Source organism: Benincasa hispida, chromosome 12, assembly GCF_009727055.1.
Source record: "Benincasa hispida cultivar B227 chromosome 12, ASM972705v1, whole genome shotgun sequence".
In the NCBI taxonomy this organism is placed as follows: Eukaryota; Viridiplantae; Streptophyta; class Magnoliopsida; order Cucurbitales; family Cucurbitaceae; genus Benincasa; species Benincasa hispida.
The window spans coordinates 56,447,259-56,471,138 of record NC_052360.1 but is presented as its reverse complement, the minus strand read 5'-3'; the positions used below and the strand labels follow the sequence as shown (position 1 = coordinate 56,471,138).

Here is a 23,880-nt window from a genome sequence, read left to right as displayed (position 1 = left end):
CATTGCTACACGATCGCCTACTCATCGTTTAGCTCCCCGCATTGCTACACGATCATCCAGCGTCCACCTACATAATCGCCTACCTCATCGTGTAGCATTGCTCATTTGCTACACGATCGTCTACCTAGCGCCTTACGCTCAACATTTCGCTTTCACTGCTCTTACTCACGCATACCCAACGCATGAGCAACTCTTGGCAACGCCTCTTGCCAATACTTCAACAAATGTATCATATACAACAAATCCATTAATAAAACCGAATTTCAAAGGCCATAGACACATAAAAAGGCCCAAATCTAGGAGCAGAGAGACATATTGGAGTGAAACCGCAGCTGGCTTTCATTGAGACATCTACACAAACAGTTGAGAGGTGTAACATAAGAACAAAAATTGTTGTGAGTTTAAGAGAGGAAAGAGAAGAAGAGCATACTGATCTGGACGGCAGCGCGGTGGAAAAAGACGAACGGCGGCAGATCTGGAGATACGCAGCGAGGGAAAATCGAACGACGAACAGCGGCGGAACTGCGACGAGGAAAAATCGAATGACGAACAGCGGCACGCACCACGTGGGAATATGAACTTCAGATATGGAGACACGTGATTAGCGTATCAAGTTTGGGTGCTTATTTATCAAACCGAGAGTACAAGACACAGAAAAATAACTGAAGATGGAGCAGCAGATCGGGCTGTGGCGCTTCAATAGAACGAGCAGCAGATCCAGGCCACTGGGTGCAGCGGTGCGGGTTACACGACGAACAGACCTGCGCGAAAGCCAGATTTACACCAGACAAGGACTCTTCACCCACGATCGACGGACGAATGGCAAGGGTTTGGAAGAGAGAAGTGAGAAAGAATAGGGTCTGAAGAGGGAAGTGTGAGAATGAGAGGAAAAAGAAAATAGGGGGAGAGTGAAAAGGGGAAAATGAAAAAGATGGGGGGAAATAGAAAATAGGGGGAGAGTGAAGAGGGAAAAATTAAGCGGGTTTTTAATGTCGGTTTAAACCGACATTAAAGGTACCCCTACAATGTCATTTTAAAACCAACATTAAAGATCCACTTTTTAAAAAAACCGACATTATACATCTGATTTCACTTTTTTCAACCGACATTAAAGCCCAAAATTCTTGTAGTGGGTCAATTATTTACATTTACTATCTACGAGTTTAGGGCATAAAACCCAACACAAGCTACATTAAATAACCTTGGGTCTTAGTTCATTGGATTGAGTTAATTCAATATAAATGTCGAATAAAATAATTCTTATTTTATTAAATAAATAATTCATATTTACAAATTACAAACTACGAGACCCATAAGATGTAGAGCACTAATCCTAACAGGGGTGTAGATAAACGGTTAGGGTATTGCTGCAACTTTTGAAAGTGTAGAGATATTTTTGCAATGATGTACTGACGGTCTCTGTTTATATTTTAATAGTAAGTGTATCTTTGAACTTTTCTTTAAGTTTGAATTTGAGGTATTGAGTTGAGTTTTGAAGTTTGAAGTCAATATGCTGGAGTTAGGAAAAATATGTGTTTCGAATGCAAAGTTATAGGATGAAGTTTCTCAATCTATGTGCAAAAGAGAAAAAATAGAAGAATATGAAGTTTTTCGATAAATGCACTGGCGAACACTATTGTTGTTGAGTTATTTAACACCGATTTATCAAGTCAATAGATCAAACACCCCAAACAACTTCCATGCAAAACTAATGGAAATACTCAAACCTAGAGGTAATAGTATTTTTTAAATCTTCTTAAAAGTTTAAGGGTATTTTTAAAACTTTTGAAAATTTAATAATATTTTTGACACAAAGTATAAAGTTCAGTGACATTATTTATTACTTAAAAATAGGGTTATTTTCAAATATAGAAAAATGAATTAAAATATTTACAAATATAGCAAAATTCATTATCTATTTGTGATAGACTATTATTTGTGTCTATCTATGTCATGATAAATACAGATAGTAGTCTATTACGATATAATGCATATAGAATGTGATATCTTACTATTATTTATAAATATTTTCGACAGTTTTGTCATTTAAAATAATTTTCTCANACTATTATTTATAAATATTTTCGACAGTTTTGTCATTTAAAATAATTTTCTCATCGACATTGACATTTTTATCAATAATTTCATTGATATTTCCATATATTTGAGACAAACATTTCTGTCAAATATCAACATTTTATTATTTATTTAGATATGCATGAACTTTATCCCACCCAAAAAAATGTTCCCAACATTTTTTATTTTGGGTTGGAAAATCAGTTTTATTATTGACGATTCATTTACGTCGTTAAGTGGAAGCAATAACAAACGCCGTTCTCTTGCAATTATCAGAATCATCAAAGACGGTATCCGGTCCCCTCTTTCATTTATTCCTCTCTTCTCACCAAAAATAATTAATTAAAATTCAATTCAATAATTAAAAAGAAAAAAAAATCATCCAAAATTTCCCGAAACTCAGATTCATTTATCTCTCACTGTCTTCCTTCGAATTCGTTTTCCATATCCAATCCATTCCCCCATGATCCGAAGCTCAATCCACAGACCTCCAATGGCTTCTCTCCCACCCTCAATCCCCGATTTTCCGCTCAATCTTTGATCATTTCTTCCTTCTTCATCCTCTTCTCCATCCAAAATCCTCCCAATCCATGTCTCTCAAGAGCATCTTTCAAGATATGAGGTCCCGCTCACGCTGTGTGGTGCAGGACGCCTCCGCACCCGAGCCCACGGACGCCCTGGACCAGAGCTGTTGGGCCAATATGCCTCAGGAGCTTCTCAGGGAGGTTTTGATGAGAATCGAGGCGTCCGAGACCTCGTGGCCACCGAGGAAAAGTGTCGTCTCTTGCGCCGGAGTGTGCCGGAGCTGGCGAGCCATTACTAGGGAGATCGTTAAAACGCCGGAGGTTTCTGGCAGGTTGACGTTCCCGATCTCTATCAAGCAGGTGTGTGAATATCACGCGCTTCTTGTTAATTTTTGGGGGGTTTGGGACGATTTGGTGGATTTTAGGTATGTTTGGTTTGGTTTTGAACTGATTGGAAATTTTAGATGTTGTTGGTTTGTCAGGATTTTGGTTTTTGTTGTTATAAGGTGTTTTTACTCTTAAGAATCTGGTTTTTAGGATACAATTTGGTGGAAATGTTTTGATATTTTTGCTCGTGGAAACTTCAAATGCCTAATTGTTATTATCTGATTTGATTGTGTGAAGGAAATGCCTATTATAACTTGTTTTCTTTGCCAAGTTGTTTTGTTTGTGTTTTTTGGTCATTGCCTCGTGCAACTCTTGTTTTCATAATCTGTTTTAATTTTGTTGGTGAAAGCCAATTTTGCTCTGAAAAGGAATAGTGTTTTAAGGAGCATCCATTTCAGGATACAATTTGTCCACAACAAAATCAAGAAATTAGGCCCCAGCGTGCTAACGATTTCATTTTTGAAGTTTATGCTTGTTTCTTTCCCATTTTTCAATTATAGGTTCACTTTTGGTAAAGAAATACTTGAATTCCTGTTTGAATTCTAAAACAAACTATTTTTTTTTTTTTTTTAGTTTTCAAAACTAGGCTTGGTTTTTTAGAACATTAGTAGAACTTAGGTAACGAAGCGTAGAAACTTATGGGGAAGTAGTGTTTATAAGCTTAATTTTAAAAAACTAATTGGTTATCAATTTGGCCTGAACGAGTGAAGATGGGTGTCAATTAGTGGATTGGTTTGCCCAAGTTTCCATGCTCAATAGCTTTCCTTTCTCCCTTTTATGTTCATAAAGTTTACGGTTTCTTTTTTTCTTTTTTTGGGACAGGTTAAACGAAATGATGTTAAATTAATCCGGATTGTGGATAGTTTAGATGTTTTGAATATAGTTTCTTGTGTAACCAAATATTGGACCTCTGATCAATGTCTTTGTTTAGTTTTGCATTTTCGTGCCTTGAACTTTCATACTTATAAATCATCTTTTTCACATCTGGAGATAACTTTTGCAGCCTGGTCCGAGGGATCCTCTTCTACAGTGTTTCATAAAGCGAAACAGATCCAATCAAACTTATTATCTCTTCCTCAGTTTGACAAGTGGTGAGTAATTTATATGGTAAATTGAAGTTTCTTGGCTTTGCCTGAATGGTACATTTCTTATGTTTTGTCACTTTCTTGCTCACACAACAGCACTAAGTGATGATGGTAAATTTCTACTTGCTGCTCGCAAATGCAAGCGCCCGACCTACACGGATTATATTATCTCTTTACATGCTGAGGATTTGTCAAAGGGGAGCAGCACCTATGTTGGGAAATTGAGGTATGCTTGCTCTTGGAGGCTTGTGATGTCATTATTAGATTTCTATTTTAGAATATATATTTCTAAGAGGTTTATTTTTCCCCCTTGTTTGGCAAAAGATCTAATTTCCTAGGAACCAAGTTCACAATCTTTGATGGGCAACCACCACATTCCGGAGCTAAGATCACTAAAAGTCGCTCCACAAGGCTAGTGAATCTGAAACAAGTTTCCCCCAAGGTCCCTGCAGGAAACTATCCAGTTGCACACATTTCATATGAACTAAACGTATTGGGATCAAGGTAATTTGAAGGCTATCGGATTTCTGGTTATTCTTTGTTTGGGATGGCTGCAGTTTTCTGTAGATATCAACTCGACAGTTTAACAGTTTGTTAAACAGTTTTTCTGTAGATATCAACTCGACAGTTTAATATCGAGAAAATGCTCAACAGTTTGTTTGATTAACAAGCAGGGGTCCAAGGAGAATGCAGTGTGTCATGGATGCTATTCCCGCTTCTGCAGTTGAACTTGGAGGAGTGGCTCCCACGCCGACCGAGCTTTCTTTGAGCAACGTGGAATTGTTTCCATCATTCCCTTTCTTAAGGTCGAAATCAAATGCGGATAGCTTGCTTTCTGAACCTTTGGGCAGTCAGAAAGATGGAATGTTGGTGCTGAGAAACAAAACTCCCAGGTGGCACGAGCAGCTTCAGTGCTGGTGTCTCAACTTTCATGGAAGAGTTACAATTGCTTCTGTGAAAAATTTTCAACTAGTCGCTTCTCCGGAAAATGATCCACCTACACTAGAACATGAGAAGATCATCCTTCAGTTTGGAAAAGTGGGGAAGGATTTATTCACAATGGATTATCGTTACCCGATCTCCGCTTTCCAGGCTTTTGCGATCTGCCTCAGCAGCTTTGACACCAAGATTGCTTGTGAATGACAGACACATCATTTAACAGGTGAAATATATTATTAGTTCAAATATGAATCTAAGACTATTTTAGGATTGTTATATGGCATCATACATAGTTTTATATGGCATCATACATAGTTCTTCACAATATCATACTCACAAAGTAGGAAAAGATTCTTTAAATGGATTCTTCAGTTTCGAATTTCTTTAATTTGAGAATGAAGCGAATTCATATGTTCTTGCTATTGATTTTGATCCATCTACTCCAATATTCTCAAAGATGACTATCCATTTCATATAGTTTCTAAACCACAACACTCACTTTTCACATCCAGTGCTATTTTCGGTTCCTCGTAATATGTCCGTCTCTGTACATTGTTTTGCTTGAAATGTTTTGTTTTCCAATATGTACTCTGCACAACATTATGTTCCCGGTTATCGGCTTTTTTGCAAGTTTGACATAGTCTTATTTCACAGTATTGTTTCGCTGCTTGTATTCGGAACTTTTTTTCTCGAAATTCCCATTCCCCCTAGGGGGTATACTTTGATAGGCAACCCAGTAAATATGACAAAAGTCCTCTGAACCTGGGAATTTTTTAATTTTCATGCTAAGATATACTATTTATTCTTATTCCATGACTTTGTTTTTGTGTTTATAACCTTTTGATTGATTTTGGTAATGTCAATTGACTACGAACTAAACTACTTGATGCTACCATACTTGAACAGGATTTGTTCTATAAATTGTACTACCATGTTATTTAGAACTGTCGATCGTGAGTTTAAATTGTGATGCAGGGAACGGACGCTCAGTTTGAAGGTCTACTGATGGCTTCTGGCAATAAAACCGTTTATAAATGGTAAGTTAACGTGATAGCGGAACGATGGCTATGTTCCGAAACTCATAGGAAGTTGCTTCTTTCGTGGTGGTTTCTTTGCATCGGTTACAATTTTCTAGGGTTTGTTTTTGAGGGGATGAATCGCAGAGAAACTTGCAAAATTTTAAGACTTCTTTATTTGATTGTGATATGTATATTTCTTCAAGTTTGTGTAAATAATGATTTTTTTTTTTTTTTCAATTGAAGAAGTTGAATGGCAGTGGTTGACTGTTAAAATCAGCTATTCATTTTCATTAGACATTTTCGTTCCTTGTTTGTGTAGTTTTGTTGGCCTTCTTCACTCATGGATATGTCCAAAGTTTCTCCCCTTTTTTTAATGATGTAAATCCTTACCAAAGAAACATTCAAATCAAATTTAGTCAAATGTGAGTTTTTTTTTTCCTTAATTAAAATATCATTTTAATCTTTTGCCCTTCTATTTTCAATAGAAAAGAAATTTGTTATATATAGTACCTATTAACCTTTCTTTTAGAGATTTTGAAAATATTTTTGCAATGTTTCTTTACATGAAATTATTATTATTATTATTTAATTAATTTCAATAAAATCTGTTCATGCTTTAGTAGCTTTAGCATCCTCTCAAAATTACTCTCTGATCCAGAAAAATTGTTTTTCAATAGTATCTCTTCATCATTCATGAGGAGATCATTCGCGAGGAGAATATAATTATTATAAGGAGGGAAATCGAACATTCAACCTTTAATGAAGAAGATTGTCAATTTTCTTTGAGTTAAGCTTACTTTGGCGAAACTATTATGATTGTGATTATAGCTTGTTTCTCAAAATGAGGTGTCAGTAAGATAATATTCGGTTGTAAATAGATTCGGTTGTAAATAGTTCAAATTTTATCACAAATTCACAGTGCATTTATCACGGTCATTTTTTAATAACTAAATTATAAATTTTTCCCTTAATTATAAGGTTTGTATCTATTTAATGGTTCAATTTTTCAGATTACAAAATCTATTTAGTTCTTTAAATTTTGAAATTACAAATTAACTCACAAATTTACTAGCCACAAAAGTGAAGTATTAGGGTTCACAAAATTCAAAAAATTTAGAAAGTTATTACATGTAAAATTGAAAGTTTATAACCTTATATACGCAAATTAAAAATTTAAGAAACTAGACACTCCTAAAAATGGAAGAATATCTCACAATTAAAAAAGACGTCTTTTCTTCAATATATATATATATATATATATAAGCTTTGAATATATGCCAGATGTTACACTTTTACCAGGTGAGGTTTCATTTGATTTCAGCTTTCAAGATTCTTTTTTACTCAGAGTTCTCATCAGTTTCACTTTTAAATTTTTAGTAATGTATAAATTTTATATGAAATGTTAAATAATTAAATTTGTTTCACTGATTTTCATCTACCATTAAAATTAACAATAGACTTCACATCAAAGTTATTGTAAATTAATTAATTGAAATTAACCCCAAAAAACACTCGAAAGATATGAAAACTAGGTTCGAATTTCGAAGTTAATGATAATAAATCAAAATATAAGGGGTTTTTAATACATGACTTATTAAAATCACTGAAATTTTACATATCAAACTATGATAATCTTGAAGTATCTCTTGCTTCAAACCAAACCAGAATCTTACAAGCATATACAGTGCTACTTTTCACGAGGATGTGTAATATAAATCCTCAATCTAAAATACTATTTCTCATGCCTTGAATTGAAGTTACTCACAGAACATGAAATGGCCTAAACGATGTCTCAGTATTTTTTTAAGAAGGCAGATTCTACTCAATGATCTTACCAAATTCGTTCCATATTTACATTACTACGATACTCCGGTCTCTCTTAAGCCGCTTGCATCCGTGCTTCAGGCACGGGACTGGGACATGGCATCTCGGTGACGTCGTCTTCTTCTTCCTCGTCGGCGGGAAGATCATCTGAATGCAGTTCGAGTTGATGAACACTTCGAACAAATTCAGCAAACGAAGGAAAGTGCTCTGGAGAGAAGAAATAAGCTCCCATTCTCTGGTATGTGAACAACTCCACATTTTCCCCGTCCAAATTCTTCTTTATCCTATCGAAGCACCCATGAGGTCCCGAATCGGATGAGTTTTGTCCTGACAACATTACACCGTGCTTTTTGCTAGCTGACTTGATTTGTGCTATTAATGACTCGGGGCTTGATAGCAACTCCTGAGGATGATGTTGATCTGATAGGTCCATTCCAGGTAAGATCATTTTGCTTGAGTTCCTGGCGAACATTTCGGCAACAGCATTGTATCCATCTCGGTTGGCGGTATTGTAGAATCCGGCTGTTAATTCACTAGGGTGTGATCTAGTTTTGTACCAAAAATGCATCAATGGAACCTTCCCATGAATGGTTGCTTCGGTGTTTCCAAAGACAGATGAGGCAAGAGAGAGAAGGCGATCGCCGTGAGCAATTAGCTCACTAGAATACCACGAAAGGAAGAAATCGCCATAGTGAGACTCCCATGAACCACCATGTTCTTTGAAGAAACTGTTCGAGTTCGGCATTTCGTCATAGCTCGGAGCATCATGGGGGCCTCCGAGTCCATATAAAGGATTCCCGCTTGCTTCGGCATGTTGCTTAAGAAGGCTAAGCATGTTTTTGTCATAGCACTGAAATTCTCCAACTCTATGTGACTTCAGTTGTCGCTGGGAAGGATATCGAAGTTCACCATCTGGTCCGAGACTCATGGAGATACCCTGAATTGATCGAAATGCAACATAAAGCATCAGAACCCAAATAAAACCATTCGAAATGGAGGCTAATGAATACAATCTAAGAATGAACAGTTCTCTTACCGAGATTGTAGAGCCCAAGAGATTTGAGAATGAAGACTTGAAGCTCTCACAAAATTCATGGTAGACTTGGATAGGAGTCTTCCCATTCAGGACAGGAAGGTTATCAACAGAGAGTGATATGCAATCTTTATATTGCTGCATGTAACGATCGGTGAAGTAGATGCTAGGCTCAGATTCACCGATCTTCGAGACCCATTCGGGTAGAGGAACTCTTGGTTGGTTAGATGCATGGAAGCAAAGTGAAACATGTAGCTTGAGACCTGCATTTTGGACCATCTCCGCAAGGGCAAGATAGCCTGACCATTCATATTTCCCCATGGTTTCTTTCTCAGCGATTCCCCACCACACCGGAAGCTCTACACCTTCTACACCAAGCAGCTTCAAAGCCTTAAGGCCAGCTGCAATTGCCCTTGAATGGTTAATTGCATTGCAGGTAGAAACTGCATCTAATGGCAAACCAACATACAATTTCACCCCCTCAAGCTGCAAAAAAAGTTAGCAGAAGCCCGTCAGTAATGAACTTAAGCAGGAAAGATCAGCATATGGAAAACTAGGGACACTAAAGAATCATGAAGAACAGAAACCAAACTTTTTGCTTTTTATTACACCCAAAAAACCATGTAACAATGGACATGACAACATTTAATCAACATTTTTATTTTATTTTTTCTGTAAGAAACCAAACTTTCATTGGAAGAAATGAAAGACCGTGCAAGGGCATACAACAACAACAAGAAGAAAATCAACCCAATAAAAAGGAAAGGAGACCCCACAAATAGGCTACCAAAAGAGACTCTAATCCAAGAAATCAACATCTAGTCAACGTAGAACATGAACTATCAACAATAATAGGTATATCACAGTAGGAAGAACTATGTTCAAACTCTCCATTAATATTGATAATTCTTTTTTAGTACAACTGCAAGGATAGGGATCGAATCTTCGACCTCTAGGAAGGAAGACCATGTCAATTAACGATGAGTTAAGGTTCACTTTAGCTTAATATTGATAATTATTTATTAGGTCCAGCCAGTTTCTAAATCCACAAGATAAGGAGTGGTTAGCATTCATTGAATATATACAACCAAACTTAGTGAGATCTAATCATTATCCGTTCATTAATTGAAATTTTAAATCCAAAAGACACTACTTAAAATTGAACTAAAAGGTAATGAAACACCAGGATTCTTGCATTCAGCCCTACAAAGTATTAATCCAGCTACTAATTTAAAAGTAAGCATCATCCATTAATCCGACAGCTTAAAGATTCAAGGATTCTCGGCACAAAAACAAGAGGATATAAAAGGGGGAAAATGTCAAAAACACAGAAAATAAGAAGTAAATAGTACTCACAGATTTGGATCTTCTTCCAACGTTTAGGTTTTGAGGTTGAACTGGTTCCATCTGCACGGCTTTCGTCGATAATCGGATTCTCGACCTTTCACACCTCGAATTTCTCATGAAACAGATCTTCGACTTCGAACCAAAAATCTTTCTATCTACTTTCGAATTGAAAAACCCTAACTCCCTGTTACCAAAATCGGCTCCAGCGATCTTCGCCTGAGATTTTCCGATCACCGAAACCTCCATAATTCGGGGAAAAAAGAATGGAAACGGGAAATTCAAATAAAAATCTGTCAAAAAAATCCACACGCGAGAATCGAACGGAATTCGAACCGAGAAAAAACAAAGAAACGACTGCGAAATCGAAGAGCAAAAATCGAAGAATTATTGAGAAATAAAGATTCTCTAAAAATGAAGAACAAATTAAGATAGCTTTGGCAAAAGGTAAAACGGAGCTCTTAGTATGAAGAACAAATTGAGATTGCTTGAATTTATATAAGAAAATGCCATTTAAAGAGAAAAAGGGAAAAAGGTAAGGGAAAAAAAAAAGAAGTAAGAAATAGACGGTGCCACGTGGCGTAATCTCAGAAGGCTTCCACGTAATTACTCTATTTTTTTGTAAATTAAAAAATAATAATAATAACTGTCCTTTAAAAAAAGGATAACATATTAACCACAAGATTAAGACCATTCGATATCATTAATTTGATGGAATATAATGACGTGTCGTTGACTGTTTGATGTGGGACCCAAAGTCAATTCATCTAAAAGAGCAAAATACATTGCAATCTATTTTTTATTTAGTTTATTAAGTTTCCAAATGTTAATATTTTTTATCCTAAAATTTGAATTTAACTTCTCCTTAAACATTCGAATTTAAAAATTTTTATTTTTTATTTGGTAGGTAGATTTTAACGTTTTATATTTTTTTAGTTTTTATTAATATTTTATGTTAATTTTTAATTAATTAATTAAAAATAATCATAATGTGAAATTTTTAGTAAATTTACTTATAATTAATTTGATTGTCTTAAATTAATTAATAGGGAAAATATCTAATGAAAATAAATCTTAAAACCTTATCGGCCAAATTAAAGTAAGATTGAAAAGATAAAATTTGAAGTCCAGTTTGGTAATCATTTAAATTTTGATTTTTATTTTTGAAAATTAAGTCTATAGACACTACTTCCACCTCCAAATTTCTTCTTTGTTATCAAATTTTTATCAATGATTTAAAAAATCAAGTCAAATTTTGAATACTAAAAAAATAGCTTATAAAAATTATCTTTATTTTTTGAATTTGGCTAAGAATTCAATAATTGTACTTAACAAACATACAAATTATTGTAAAAATTATTGTAAGAAATGAAAATAAAATATGTGTACTTCTTAAAAATCAGAAATAAAAAAACAAAATGATTATCAAACGATCTAAGCACTTTGAAACATAAAAATAAACTTAAAATTTAAGAGTAAAAAAATAACATTTCGAAATTGAGACTAAATTAAACCATGACATATATACTTTTTTAATCACTTATTTTATTCCTTGAATTATATGGTTCTCTAAGGCGCGTTTTTCAATAACTCAAATCATTTTAATTTTATTATTATTATTATTTTGGAAACTCCCTTTTTTTTTTTTGCCTAAAACCTTATCCACTTATCCAAACAGACAAAAAACTTCTCCGTGTTTTTTATTCATTTTCACTCATCACAATATGGAAATTACAAAAAGGGCTTTTGGATTGTCATACACGTGGCATGCATACAGAGGTCAAGTCTGAATGCTGAGTCATCTCTCAGTCATGTTGCCTCTTTTTATTTTTATTTAATTACTATATTATTATTATTATTATTATCATTAATTCAATTCAATTTGCTTCACAGAATCTTATGGTTTGATGGTTTGGCTGCCAACGGTAGCCACACGCTGTAGCTTCCTTCCTCCCCAACTCTTTTATTTTCTAAGATTTAGATTTCAAATTGGATAAAACAATTCTTTATAAGGAAAAAAAAAAAGTAAAAAACTATGTGTTGATATTTTCTTGCATAAAAAATTGTTTGATTTGCTAATATTGATAAAGTTTAAATATCATTTTGCTATATCCATTTTTGTTCGGATAGTTTTAGAAGATGTGAGCTTCAATTGATTACTTTTATTGTTCTTTACATGTTTTCCGTAATCGTAATGAGATGTGGGGCTCATCCTGAAATTTGTAATCAAATCATGTAACTTAATTGAGAAACAACAGGTGTTCAATCTGATTGTAATTGAAAATTGCGTTGGCCCAACTACATTTACCGTTACCGTTGTCGTTACAAATATTGTTACTTTAACAGTATGGAAATTATGATTTGTCACATTTATTGTTACTTTTATTGTTACCGTTACCGTTATCTTTAGGGTCAAACAGTAACGATAATTGTGATAGTAAAATTTGACATATTCATAATTCTAGGTGAATCCGACCAAAAGTAATCCAATTGTGTTTGTGATTCAGGCCTATTACGATTCATCTATTAATGAAATCTCATTTCAATTACACCAATTTTCATTACGATTTGGTAAATATGACTTAAGCACAATTCATCCTTGAATTTACAAAATGTACCTTTGTAGTCATTGAGTATTTAATAATAGATGTGTTTAATCCTTAAATTTTCAAAACATATGTTTTTACTCCCTGGTTTTGAAGCATATGTTTAAAAGGTCCCTTTAAGTAATTTTACTTTTAAGTACTTATATAACATTTTAAATTGGAAAGTTACTTTTACAAGATTATCTTGTATCTACAATTATTTTTTAATTTTATTCAAAATGTTGTATAATTATTTAAAATAATACAAGTTACTTCAAGGACATGTTAAACATATTCTTCAAAATTCGAAGACTAAGAAAGTACATTTGTTGGAACCGGTTACCCTTTGACGGTCAAGATTTGTGAGCAACAAACAGTCACAAACGACAGTTGTTAGGAAAAAACGAAACATGCAATACAAGAACTTGTTACAAGCTGAGTTGCGAATCTCGCTCTCTTTAAGATGTTTCACGGCTCTACCTATGTGTGCAAGCAATTCTACAGAAGTGCCAAGTCGTCCCAGGATAAAAACAACCCAGAATTTACAAAATTGTCTCGCTCGAAGCTGCACTAGATCCGACTAAAAAATGACACCCTTCAGGATTGAAATGCTCGAAAAATGGAAAGGAAGAAGAGGTCAAGAGAGAATCTATGAAGATTGAAAATGAGAGTGAAGATTGATGAAAGGGCTCGCGTCTTTTATAGGCCTCGTAGGTCAACTGTTGTGTGAAACTGATGGGAAGAGAGGTGCGCAAAGCCATAGACTGTGTGCATAAGACGAGATGGAAGACAAGACTTTTGACGCGAGTGAAAGACTGAGACTTTTTCTTTTATTTATTTTGAAATAATATAATAAAAAAAATAATCACACACACACACCCAAAAATATGGGTACCCTTTGGTGAAGGAACTCTTAAACAATAGTATCTATGAGCGGATGCGGATCTTTCCGATTTTAATGTGACGAAATTACCACACATACATTCCAATAAATAAATATGCATTGTAACACTAATTATAGGCATGCTTTAATAAATAAAGTACAAAGATCGAGTAAATGTACCAGTTGAAGACTATCTTAAATCGAACTTCTTTACATTCCTTATCGCCCAACAAACAGTCGACTAACAGCACCACGGTCGTCTACACGATCGGCAGTGCACGAATCAACAGCAACCGGGGACGACACCACCACTTCGGTATTATCGGAGTGAGAATCCAAGGGTAGACTTTAATGGAATTGGTAGAGAGAAGAGGAAAAGACGATCGTGTTGAACAAACAAGCAAGTGGGAGATAGAAGAAGACTATCGTATAGTTGGGTGCTTATCGTTTAGAAAAAGGTACACGATCGTGCAAGTTTAGCTAAGTGATCGTCTAGCAAATGGTAAGCGATCATTTAGATCTGCTCGACGCACTAAGCGATCGTTTAGAAAAAGTAGGTGATCGTTTAGTGTGCGAGTATGCGATCGTTTAGGACGATGGGCGCTATCGTATAGGCTCTCAATGCTAAATGATCGTAACGATTCACACCGTGAGCGATTTTTCTTCGTCCCTTACGAAATGAAAACAATTTTCATTTCATTCTTTAGTTATGATAACCGAATTCGATCTTTCCACTTTCATACGATTCCAAAGAAATTCTCGGCCAATTATCTCATAACCGCCTAATTAATTAAATAATGAATATAATCATATTATATTCTTAACCTATAGTTTGATATCATATATCTACTATAGTATTTTCTCCTTTACTTGATATAAATCATATTTATATCCAATTTCTTCCAAAATAATGTATCTTATACATTTAGTCAATTATATCATATATAATTAACCAGTTCAATTATATCATATATCATATATAATCGAACTCCCTCTTGTCAATTTGAACATTTCAAACTAACCCGAAAACTTATTCTCAACTTTATCCAAGCTACCAAGAGGACCTTATGGACCTATGGCTCGAAGCTCCAACGGTACATGAATAGCTGAATAAACTCTTTAGCCACGAGATCCACCATCTGTTAATTGTCAGGCATTCCACTAAAGACCAACAACTGAATTCTTCTTACCACAGATATATTTTTTTGTCCATCAGATATAACCAATCATGAGTACGATGACCCTTCACAGATACTCGTAACTACAGCTGGACCAATTTACCGTTTTGCCCCTATAGTTACATCTCACTCCTTAAGTACCACTGATCCCTCTAATGAATAATACAACATAGTCCAACTATGTGTGAACACCTCTCGGACCAAGAGAAGGTGTATGGCACCACATCGTTCAAGCCCTGAAATCAGTCCTTAAGGAAGCTATCTATCTACTTACCCCTACTTTGGAGAAGGAGTGAATTCCATCTTGTGTAGCTGATTTCCCAGCTCCCAAATCAAACGAATCCCCAAAGTCGGCGACCTGGCCATTTGCACCCATGCAAATCAAAAGACCACCCTCAATGGCAGGAGTTCCTAACTCACTTAGGATTGAAGTCATGTTACCTATAGTCATCCTCACTTAGGATTGAAGTCATGTTACCTATAGTCATCCTAGTGAAGTGAAGTCTTTGTCATGAACAGTGTTATATAACGAGACGTTAACGATTTTCCTTCTATATCCATATACTACAGACCATTTTGGTTAGGTTTATTGGTTTGTGGTAAAGCAAATAAAATATTCAATTGATTAAAATCGAGAAGTGAAGTAAAATATCATATATTATACATCATAAACATTCGTATAAACTGTTTTACAAACTATAGGAAACGAGACTTTAGGGTATCAACCCCAACACTTGGGACCCAAACCCATAGCCCAAGGTAGGAATATAAGAAGGAGACTCCTCTTTAAAAAATAAGCAATGTGGGATTCTCAACCAAAGGTTTTTTCTTTTTTATTTTTTCTTTAAAAACTTGAATTTTCACCAATAATCCCCCACTTGAAAATTTAAAAGTAGAAGAAAAGCATTTTTCATCGAGCAATATCAATCTATACAACATTGTGTATAAGCAAAGGTGTTTTACGACTTGAACCTTTACATAGTGTAGATGATTCATAATATACTATAATAAGTCTTGGTTTTAAACTCTATCTATAATATCTCTCACACAGTATCATTAGGTCATAGTTCGAAAGCTCGTGCTTTAAGGTCTAGTATGTGTATCCCGGTTTAGTGAACGTTCTAGAGAGTATGCGAAGAACTCCATAGGAAGCGACCCCCACTTCCACATCCACATAGGTGATTCTATCAGGACTACTGCTGTAGCTAGGTACCCCACTTGACATCAAGTATAGATCTCATGCTAAGTTCAACCTTTCTTACGCTTCAGGATATCATGCTCAGACTCTAGGTTTAGCATGATTCACTTTATCATTAGTGATCGGTTATTGCCCGTTGAACCTGTTTCTTGGGATCTTCAGTCAATAGGTTGGGTTTTCCTCATAGTGATCCATCTCTCTATCGGCATGAGTCTCATCCTTTCTGAGGTTTTGAAAACCTTCTCTCTGGCCAGTTTCTTTGTCAAAGGATCTGTCAAGTTTTCATCAGTTCGTATATGATCCACTTTAACTGCACTAGTAGTGAGGAACTCTCTAATGGTGTTGTGCTTTCCACATATTTGTCATATCTTTTTGTTGTAGTAACGATTTTGAACTTTTGAGATTGCTGCAGTACTGTCGCAATGGATCAATATGGCCGGTACTGGCTTTTCCCATAGGGGAATATCTGATAGCAGGCTTCTAAGCCAGCCTACTTCTTCACTAGCAGTTTCTAGTGCTATCATTTCTGACTCCATCGTAGATTAGGCTAAAATAGTATGTTTCTTAGACTTCCAAAAGATAGCTCCGCCTGCTATATTAAAGATATAACCACTTGTAGCCTTTGAATCATCTGAGAGGAAGTTTCAATCAGCATCGTTGAATCCTTTCAGGACTGCGGGAAACTTCTGATAATGTAATCCTAGGTTTTGGGTTTTCTTCAAGTACCTCATAACCCTTTCTATAGCATTCCAATGCTCTATACTAGGTCTGCTTGTAAATTACAAAGTAATACAACATAAGCTATATCAGACCTAGTGGAGTCAGCAACGTATTGAATATTGCCTGTGATGCTCGAATACTCATATTGATTAACATTGTCACCAGTGTTCTTGAACAACTTAACACTTTGGCATAAGGAGTACATGCTGGTTTACATTCAAAGTAATTATATTTCTTTAGAATCTTTTTTACATAATGAGATTGATCCAAAGAAATTCCTTTTTCAAACCTAGTCACTTTTATGCCTAAGATTACACTCATTTCTTTTAAGTATTTCCTGTTGAAGTTTGCATTTAATGTAGATTTCACATCATTTATGGCGTGCAAGTTCGACCCAAAGATTAAAAAAATCATCTACATACAGACACAGGATAGTGCAAAGATTATTTTCAAACTTATAGTAGATGCATTTGTCACTTTCATTAACCTTGAAATCTTTAAAGAGAGGATTAGACTATCAAACTTTTTATGTTATTGCTTAAAAGCTTGTTTAGGACATATATAAATTTCTCTAGCTTACAAACCTTATTTTCTTGACCATGGACTATAAAACCCTCAGGTTCTTCCATGTAAATCTCTTCTTCAAGTTCACCGTTTAGGAAAACGGTCTTTACATCCATTTGATGTACTACGAGGTTATAAAGGATAGTGAAAGAAAACAAAATAAGGATTGAGGTAATTCTAGTGACAGAGGAGAAGGTGTCAAAGAAGTCGATGTTTTCTCTTTGTCTAAAACCCTTTGTCACTAATCTGGCTTTAAACTTATCAACTGTTTTATCAGGTCTAGGCTTCTTCCTTAGAATCCATTTGTACTCTATTGCCTTACAACCTAGGGATAGGTCTACTATGCCAAGTCCTATTTGACTCAGGAGAGTCAATCTCATCATTTATAGCTTCTTGCCATAAGTTGGCATCTACAGAGGACAGGACAACTTTTAGGACTTTAGGATTTTCTTCTACATTATATAACTGAAAGTCATCCCCAAAATTTTTTACGGTTCTAATTCTTTTGCTTCTTCTAGATTCTGGGTCGACTTCCTCTATAAAGGTAGAATTTCTAACTAGGGTTAGACTATTGGATCATAAGCCCCCACTATTTCTTGATTTAAAGAGAAATCTATCCTAAAAAAAGTCAGCATCATTTGACTCGATGATCGCTTAGTTTACTAGGTCATAAAACTTATAGGCTTTACTATTTATGGCATAACCTATAAAGACACACTCATAGGCTCTACTAGCAAGCTTTCTTCTTTTAGGGTCTAGAATTCTTCCAAAAGCTAGATATCCCCAAGTTCTAAAGTATGAAAAGTTTGGTTTCTTATTCTCGAGGACTTCGTAAGGTGAAGTTGTGGTTTTAGATTTTGGTATTCTATTTAGGATATAACACACGATAAGGATGATATCATGCCACCAATAAGATGCAGCTCCTGAACTAAGTAAAATAGCAACTACTATCTCAGCTAAAGTTCTATTTTTCTTTTCGCCTTTTTCGTTCATTTCAGAAGAGTAAGATGCAATCTTTTCGTGTATTGTTCTATGTGAGTTAAAGAACTCATTAAAGTTGTCTGAGTAGTACTCAATTTCTCTATCACTAAGAAGTCTTTTAATCTTTCTGTCAAACGGATTTTTTACTTCAGTTATAAACAATTTGAAAGCATCAAACACATCACTTTTGTTTTTCAGCAAATATAGAAAAGTAAAATCAAAGCAATCATCAATAAAAGTAATAAAATATCTTTTACTGTTCCTAATCAATATGTCATCAAATTCACATAAGTCATAATGAATTAAATCTAGAGGCTCAAATTCTCTAAGTATAGATTTATGCGGAGTCTTAGTTATTTTAGCCTAACTACACTATTCACATTTATCAAATTCATTCATAGATAACTTAGGTATCATTTCAAACCTAATCATGTTAATAATTAATTTCTTATTAACATGACAAAGTCTAGCATGTCAAACATGCAAAGAACACAACATATAAACAGAAGATTTCATTTTATTTATGTATAAGTTTAATTTGAAAATTCCCTCAGTTGGATAACTCTTCCATACAAATACATTATTCTTAGTAGAGGTATATAAATCTACCCCTATTGTTTGAGTAAACACGACCTTATTGAGGAGATAGCTCGAGACCAAGTTCTTTTTTTATCTCCGGAGTGTGTAGAACATCTTTCAAGGTGAGAGTATTATCAGATGTAAACTTCAGCTCCACCTCACCGGTTCCAGCAATTTTCGTTGAGTAGTGATCCCCCAACAGAATGTCCTTATCCTTAATTTCAATATAAGTTTTGAAGAGACTAAGGTCGTGACAGACATGGCGCATAGCGCTAGTGTCTATCACCCTTCAAAACCACCAATCACATTTACGTTTGACCAGCAGGCAACGTCTGTTCCTACAATTCCTAGCCATGTGTCCAGGTTTATACAGTTAAAGCAAAGGAACTGTACTGTTTCTCCCGAGAGGGGTTTCTGCTCTTAGTTCTCTTAGACTTTTGGTCAGGCTTTATCACAGAAAAGGCGAATTTTCTAGGAACAATATTCATCTCCTCTATTTGGTCCTGCTTCCAGGCTTCATCCTCAATCCTCAGTCGAGTTATAAGACTCTCCAAGGAAAACTTCTTGGGTTTATGCCTCGATATGATCTTTCCCAAAGGAGGCAACTTATATTGATAATAGCAACTTGCAACTTCTCGTCTAGGAACATACATTCACTTATTATTTCATGGACTATCTTCTACAGCTAATGGGGCTAGGCCTCCACAGATTTTTCATCCGTCATTTAGAACTTAAGCTAACGACTGACGACATGCTTTTTCGACCTGACCTCCTTAGTATTGTACATCTTCTGTAGGGCATCACAAACTTCCTTTGTTGTCTTCATTGTGTTGTAGTAATCATATAGATCATCCATCAAACCATTTAATATGAATTTTTACATAAAAAAACTTTCTCTTCCTAATCAGCAGCTTCTTTTATTTATTCTTCAGTCAGGATCTTCTTTCGGGACGGTTGGTTCTCCATGGTACAAATGTCAGCAACTTTCTTGACTGTAAGAAAAAATAGCATATTTTGTTTCTACTGTTTAAAGTTTGCTCCTTTGAATCGGAATGGACGGTTGAGGTTGGAGGTCATAATATCGTTTTGATTTGAAAGAGCCATGACAAAATCGACAGAAGAATCGTCTTGAATTTGTTGGAATCGGCTACCGTCCGACGATCAAGATTTGTAAGTAGCGAACAGTCACGAATGAATGTCATCAAGAAAAAAAAATGGAACTTGCAAAACAGGAATTTGTTATAGACTGAGTCATAGATCTCGCTATCTTTAAGATGTTGTGCTCGAGTGTGCAAGCAATTCCACAAAAGTGCCACGTCGTATCCAGGATAAAACAACCCAGAATTTACAAAACTGTCTCGATCGGAGTTGCACTAGATCCGATCGAAAAACAACACTCTTCAGGATGGAAATGCTAAAAAACGAGAATGGAATGTGTGCGTGGACGGAAGACTGGATCGTCGACACGAGTGGAAGACTGAAACCTTTTCTTATACTTACTTTAAAATAATTAAAAAAAACAAAAATAAATAATACAATAAAAAATAATCACACACGCCACACGGTGACAACGTGCTTAGGTTGTCTACCATACTCACATTAGTGGGTTTTTTCACTCCCTCTAATATGAGTATTCCTTATGACCTAAACTCGTAACTTAAGATTGGGAGTATAAGAAGAAAACTATTTTTTCAAAAACAAGCAATGTGGGATTCTTAATTAAAGGTTTTTTTTTCTTTTTTCTTTAAAAAATTGAATTTTCACCAACAACATTTTAAAAACTTAAAAATCAAATGCATCTATTCCTAAAAACTCGATGTCTAAAAAAATATATTTTGAATGAGGAACCAAATGCAAATATTTTTCAAATTCAAAGAAGGAAAAGATTTTTTTTTACAATCAAAACATGTTTGTCTATATTTCCTTCTCTCTCTTTTTACGTCAATTTAATTTCTATATTTAAAAACGTGGTTTGAAAACATAAAGTGCTTAAATAATATACGAACTCAAGTGAAGAATATTTAAACGTATACAAATCAAAATAAAATTTAAACTTACTTGTAGTGATAATAATAGTCAATGAGATTTCATTTTTCGATTGTGATGGTAACTTAGGATCATGGATTAAGTTTGTGAATCCATTGAGAACTTTTAATCCAACTGGAAAACTTAAGTCTTCTTACATTTGATAATTAATTTATTTTTTTATTTTTTTATAAAATAAGTCTTATTCATTGTTTTATGAGAAATTTTCATTCATAAAATAATGTCAAATCATTTATAGAAATAGAAAAAAATTGATAGACACTGATAGATCAACGTCTATCAATGTAAATAATTTTTCTTATTTTTCTATTTTTAAAAATTCATAAAAAAATGTATATACTTTTTAGAAACTTAACTTTGTTGGTGAAATTTTGCTTAAAGAATTCAAAGTTTACCTAAAAAAAAAAAACTATTATGATAAATACAGTTTTTAAAAACCGAAAAATTATCCAAGGAATTCTTCGATTAATTTCCCTAATTCGAGGGATAATATATATATATATATCTGTGTGTATTTATATTATCAAGAAGGATTATATTATTATCATCATGTGGGGCTATATTCATTAATGTAATTAATTAATTAAGATTTAGACATTGGTGTGACACAATTTAATACTCAGACACTTGGAATTCTATCTCTTTGCAATTGGTTCTTGGATACAGGTGTTAATAAGAAATTGATTTCAGCGATCTTTGAATTTCGTGTGAAAAAATCGAAGTGTCTAATATATCATAAATTTTCAAATTTGTATTGAATTGGCTCCTAAAGTTTAAAATTTTGTAAATAATTAGTGTCGTGGAATAATTATTTGGTTTTGGTTTTTTAAAATTAAGTCAGTTTCATCTACATTTCTTACAATAATTTGTATCTTTCAAGTATAATAGTTGAATTCTTAGCCAAATTTCAAAAACAAAAACAGGCTTTTGAAAGTTACTTTTTTCCGTTCTCAAAATTTGATTTGGTTTTTTAGATGAAAAGTAAATAACAAAATAAGAAATTTGGAAGTGGAAAAAGTATCTAGTTTTAAAAAATATAAATAAAAAAAAAACAAAATAGTTACCAAGCGGGACCTAAACTTTCAATTTAATATTTAATAGGGTTTTGACATATATTTTTAAAAGTTAACCGAGGATTAGATTTAAAATTGAATTTTCTTGGTAATAAGGACCTTAATATTTCAATTTCATATAAAATGGGTTTGGAAATTTAGAAAATGTTGAATAAGCAGATTGACCTATTAAATATAAAATCAAAACTTCGTAATCTTTTAGATACAAAATTGAAAATTTAGAAACACGTTAAATATCTTTTAAATTTTAAGAACGAAATTGCATATATTGAAAATGTAATTTAATCGATAAAATATAAAATAAAAGGAAAATGATAAATGATAAATAATAAAAATGAGAAAGAATAGCAAGATGGGAAGAAATTTGCCACCATTGAGCTTGACAAGGAAGACGCGGAAACAAACAGACACACATTTCACGTGGTGGGGAAAAATAAATATTATGATAATAATTTTTTTGGAAAAAAATAAAATTTGTATCCAAGTTAGCTCGATTTCGTTTCATTTTTGTCATATTGAAAAAATGTTTATCAGCTTAAGAATCTTTTGTTTCATATTATCACGAGTTGGATTATCATACATGATTTATTTTATTGGTTGTATGATTTTTCTATTTATTTGAAAAAATTAAATATATATTTCGATCTTTAATGTATAAAGTGTGATTTAATGTAGTAGTTGACTTAAATTTTGTTAATAATTTAATCTATTATTGTAGCCATCAACATCGTGTAATGAATTAGTAAAAATTTAGAAGATACAAATATGTAATATTACTATAAGATTTTACAAAGTTCTTAGAAATTTGGATGAGTAAATAATTACATACTTTTGTCAATTATATAAAATTTTTCATTTTTAATTAATTTTTGTTAATTCACTAAATATAGTGTCAACTGTCATATAATTAAGACCTTGGTAACCATTTTGTGTTTATTTTTAAAAATTAAACCTATATCATCTACCTTTCTTATCATGATTTGCATATTTCTTGAACTCTTAGCCAAATTAAAAAAAAAAAAAAACAAAAATAATTTTTAATTTTTTTTTTTTAATTCTCAAAATTTGACTTGTTTTTTTAAATCATTGATAATTAGTAGATAACAAATGAAGAAATTTGGAATTGAAAGTAGAGTTCATAGACTTAATTTCAAAAACAAAGAGAAAAAAAAATGAAATGATTATCAAACGAAGTCTAAATTAATCATTGTATATGCTCAACGATCGTGGTCGGTGATGGACTAAATAGAAAGATGTTAGAAATGAATAGAGAGTAAACTGAAAGTTCTTTTTCTTTTAATGCAAAATGTATTACATTAAGCAAGACCATTCTCTCCTATTATTTATCGAGATTGTAGTGGTCAAGTAACATTTTAATACTTAATATTTATTATGATTTTTAACTTTAAACTAGAAATAAAAATGAGTACTTTTATATATTGGTTGACATCCAGATCTCGTCTGTTTTCGATATCTTTGTGGGCTCCTTCATAGGCTTGTTCTTTGATCTATTTCTTCTAGTCCGATCTTGAGTTTTTTCGAGTTACCTGTGTATAAGATACATTCACGCCAGTGTGGTTCTGAACATACACTCTGATGCCTAAGTTAGCATAGGGAGTGTACCTAATCATACAAAAAAATAAGGTCAAGACTTTCCTTTGGAGATTATTTACTCTTCCCTTTAGGGTTGTCGAATGAGTTATTTATACGTTTTTCCTTTAATACTTATTTTTACATGTAATGTCAGTGATGTTAGGTTTATTTCTAATCACAAGTTGCTAAATGGAGCAGAACTTGATTATTTCTCGAGTGATATATTTATTGGCTTGACTAGTCAATCCA

At 33.6% G+C, this 23,880-nt stretch overlaps 2 protein-coding genes across 2 annotated transcripts; one reads left to right on the top strand and one right to left on the bottom strand.

Moving 5' to 3' along the window:
- Nucleotides 1–2,403: 2,403 nt before the first annotated feature.
- On the top strand, nucleotides 2,404–6,401 carry LOC120067264 (tubby-like F-box protein 3). The gene is made up of 6 exons (XM_039018793.1): nucleotides 2,404–2,960; nucleotides 3,991–4,078; nucleotides 4,169–4,298; nucleotides 4,397–4,576; nucleotides 4,747–5,234; nucleotides 5,987–6,401. Exons 1-5 carry the CDS (start codon nucleotides 2,667–2,669, stop codon nucleotides 5,213–5,215), a joined length of 1,161 nt encoding a protein of 386 aa, XP_038874721.1. The 5' UTR covers nucleotides 2,404–2,666; the 3' UTR covers nucleotides 5,216–5,234; nucleotides 5,987–6,401.
- Nucleotides 6,402–7,559: 1,158 nt separating this feature from the next.
- LOC120067198 (inactive beta-amylase 9) lies at nucleotides 7,560–10,720 on the bottom strand. Its single transcript, XM_039018685.1, has 3 exons — nucleotides 10,244–10,720; nucleotides 8,891–9,373; nucleotides 7,560–8,791 (listed from the first exon to the last, which is right to left on the bottom strand). Exons 1-3 carry the CDS (start codon nucleotides 10,478–10,480, stop codon nucleotides 7,910–7,912), a joined length of 1,602 nt encoding a protein of 533 aa, XP_038874613.1. The 5' UTR covers nucleotides 10,481–10,720; the 3' UTR covers nucleotides 7,560–7,909.
- Between the last annotated feature and the right edge of the window lie 13,160 nt (nucleotides 10,721–23,880).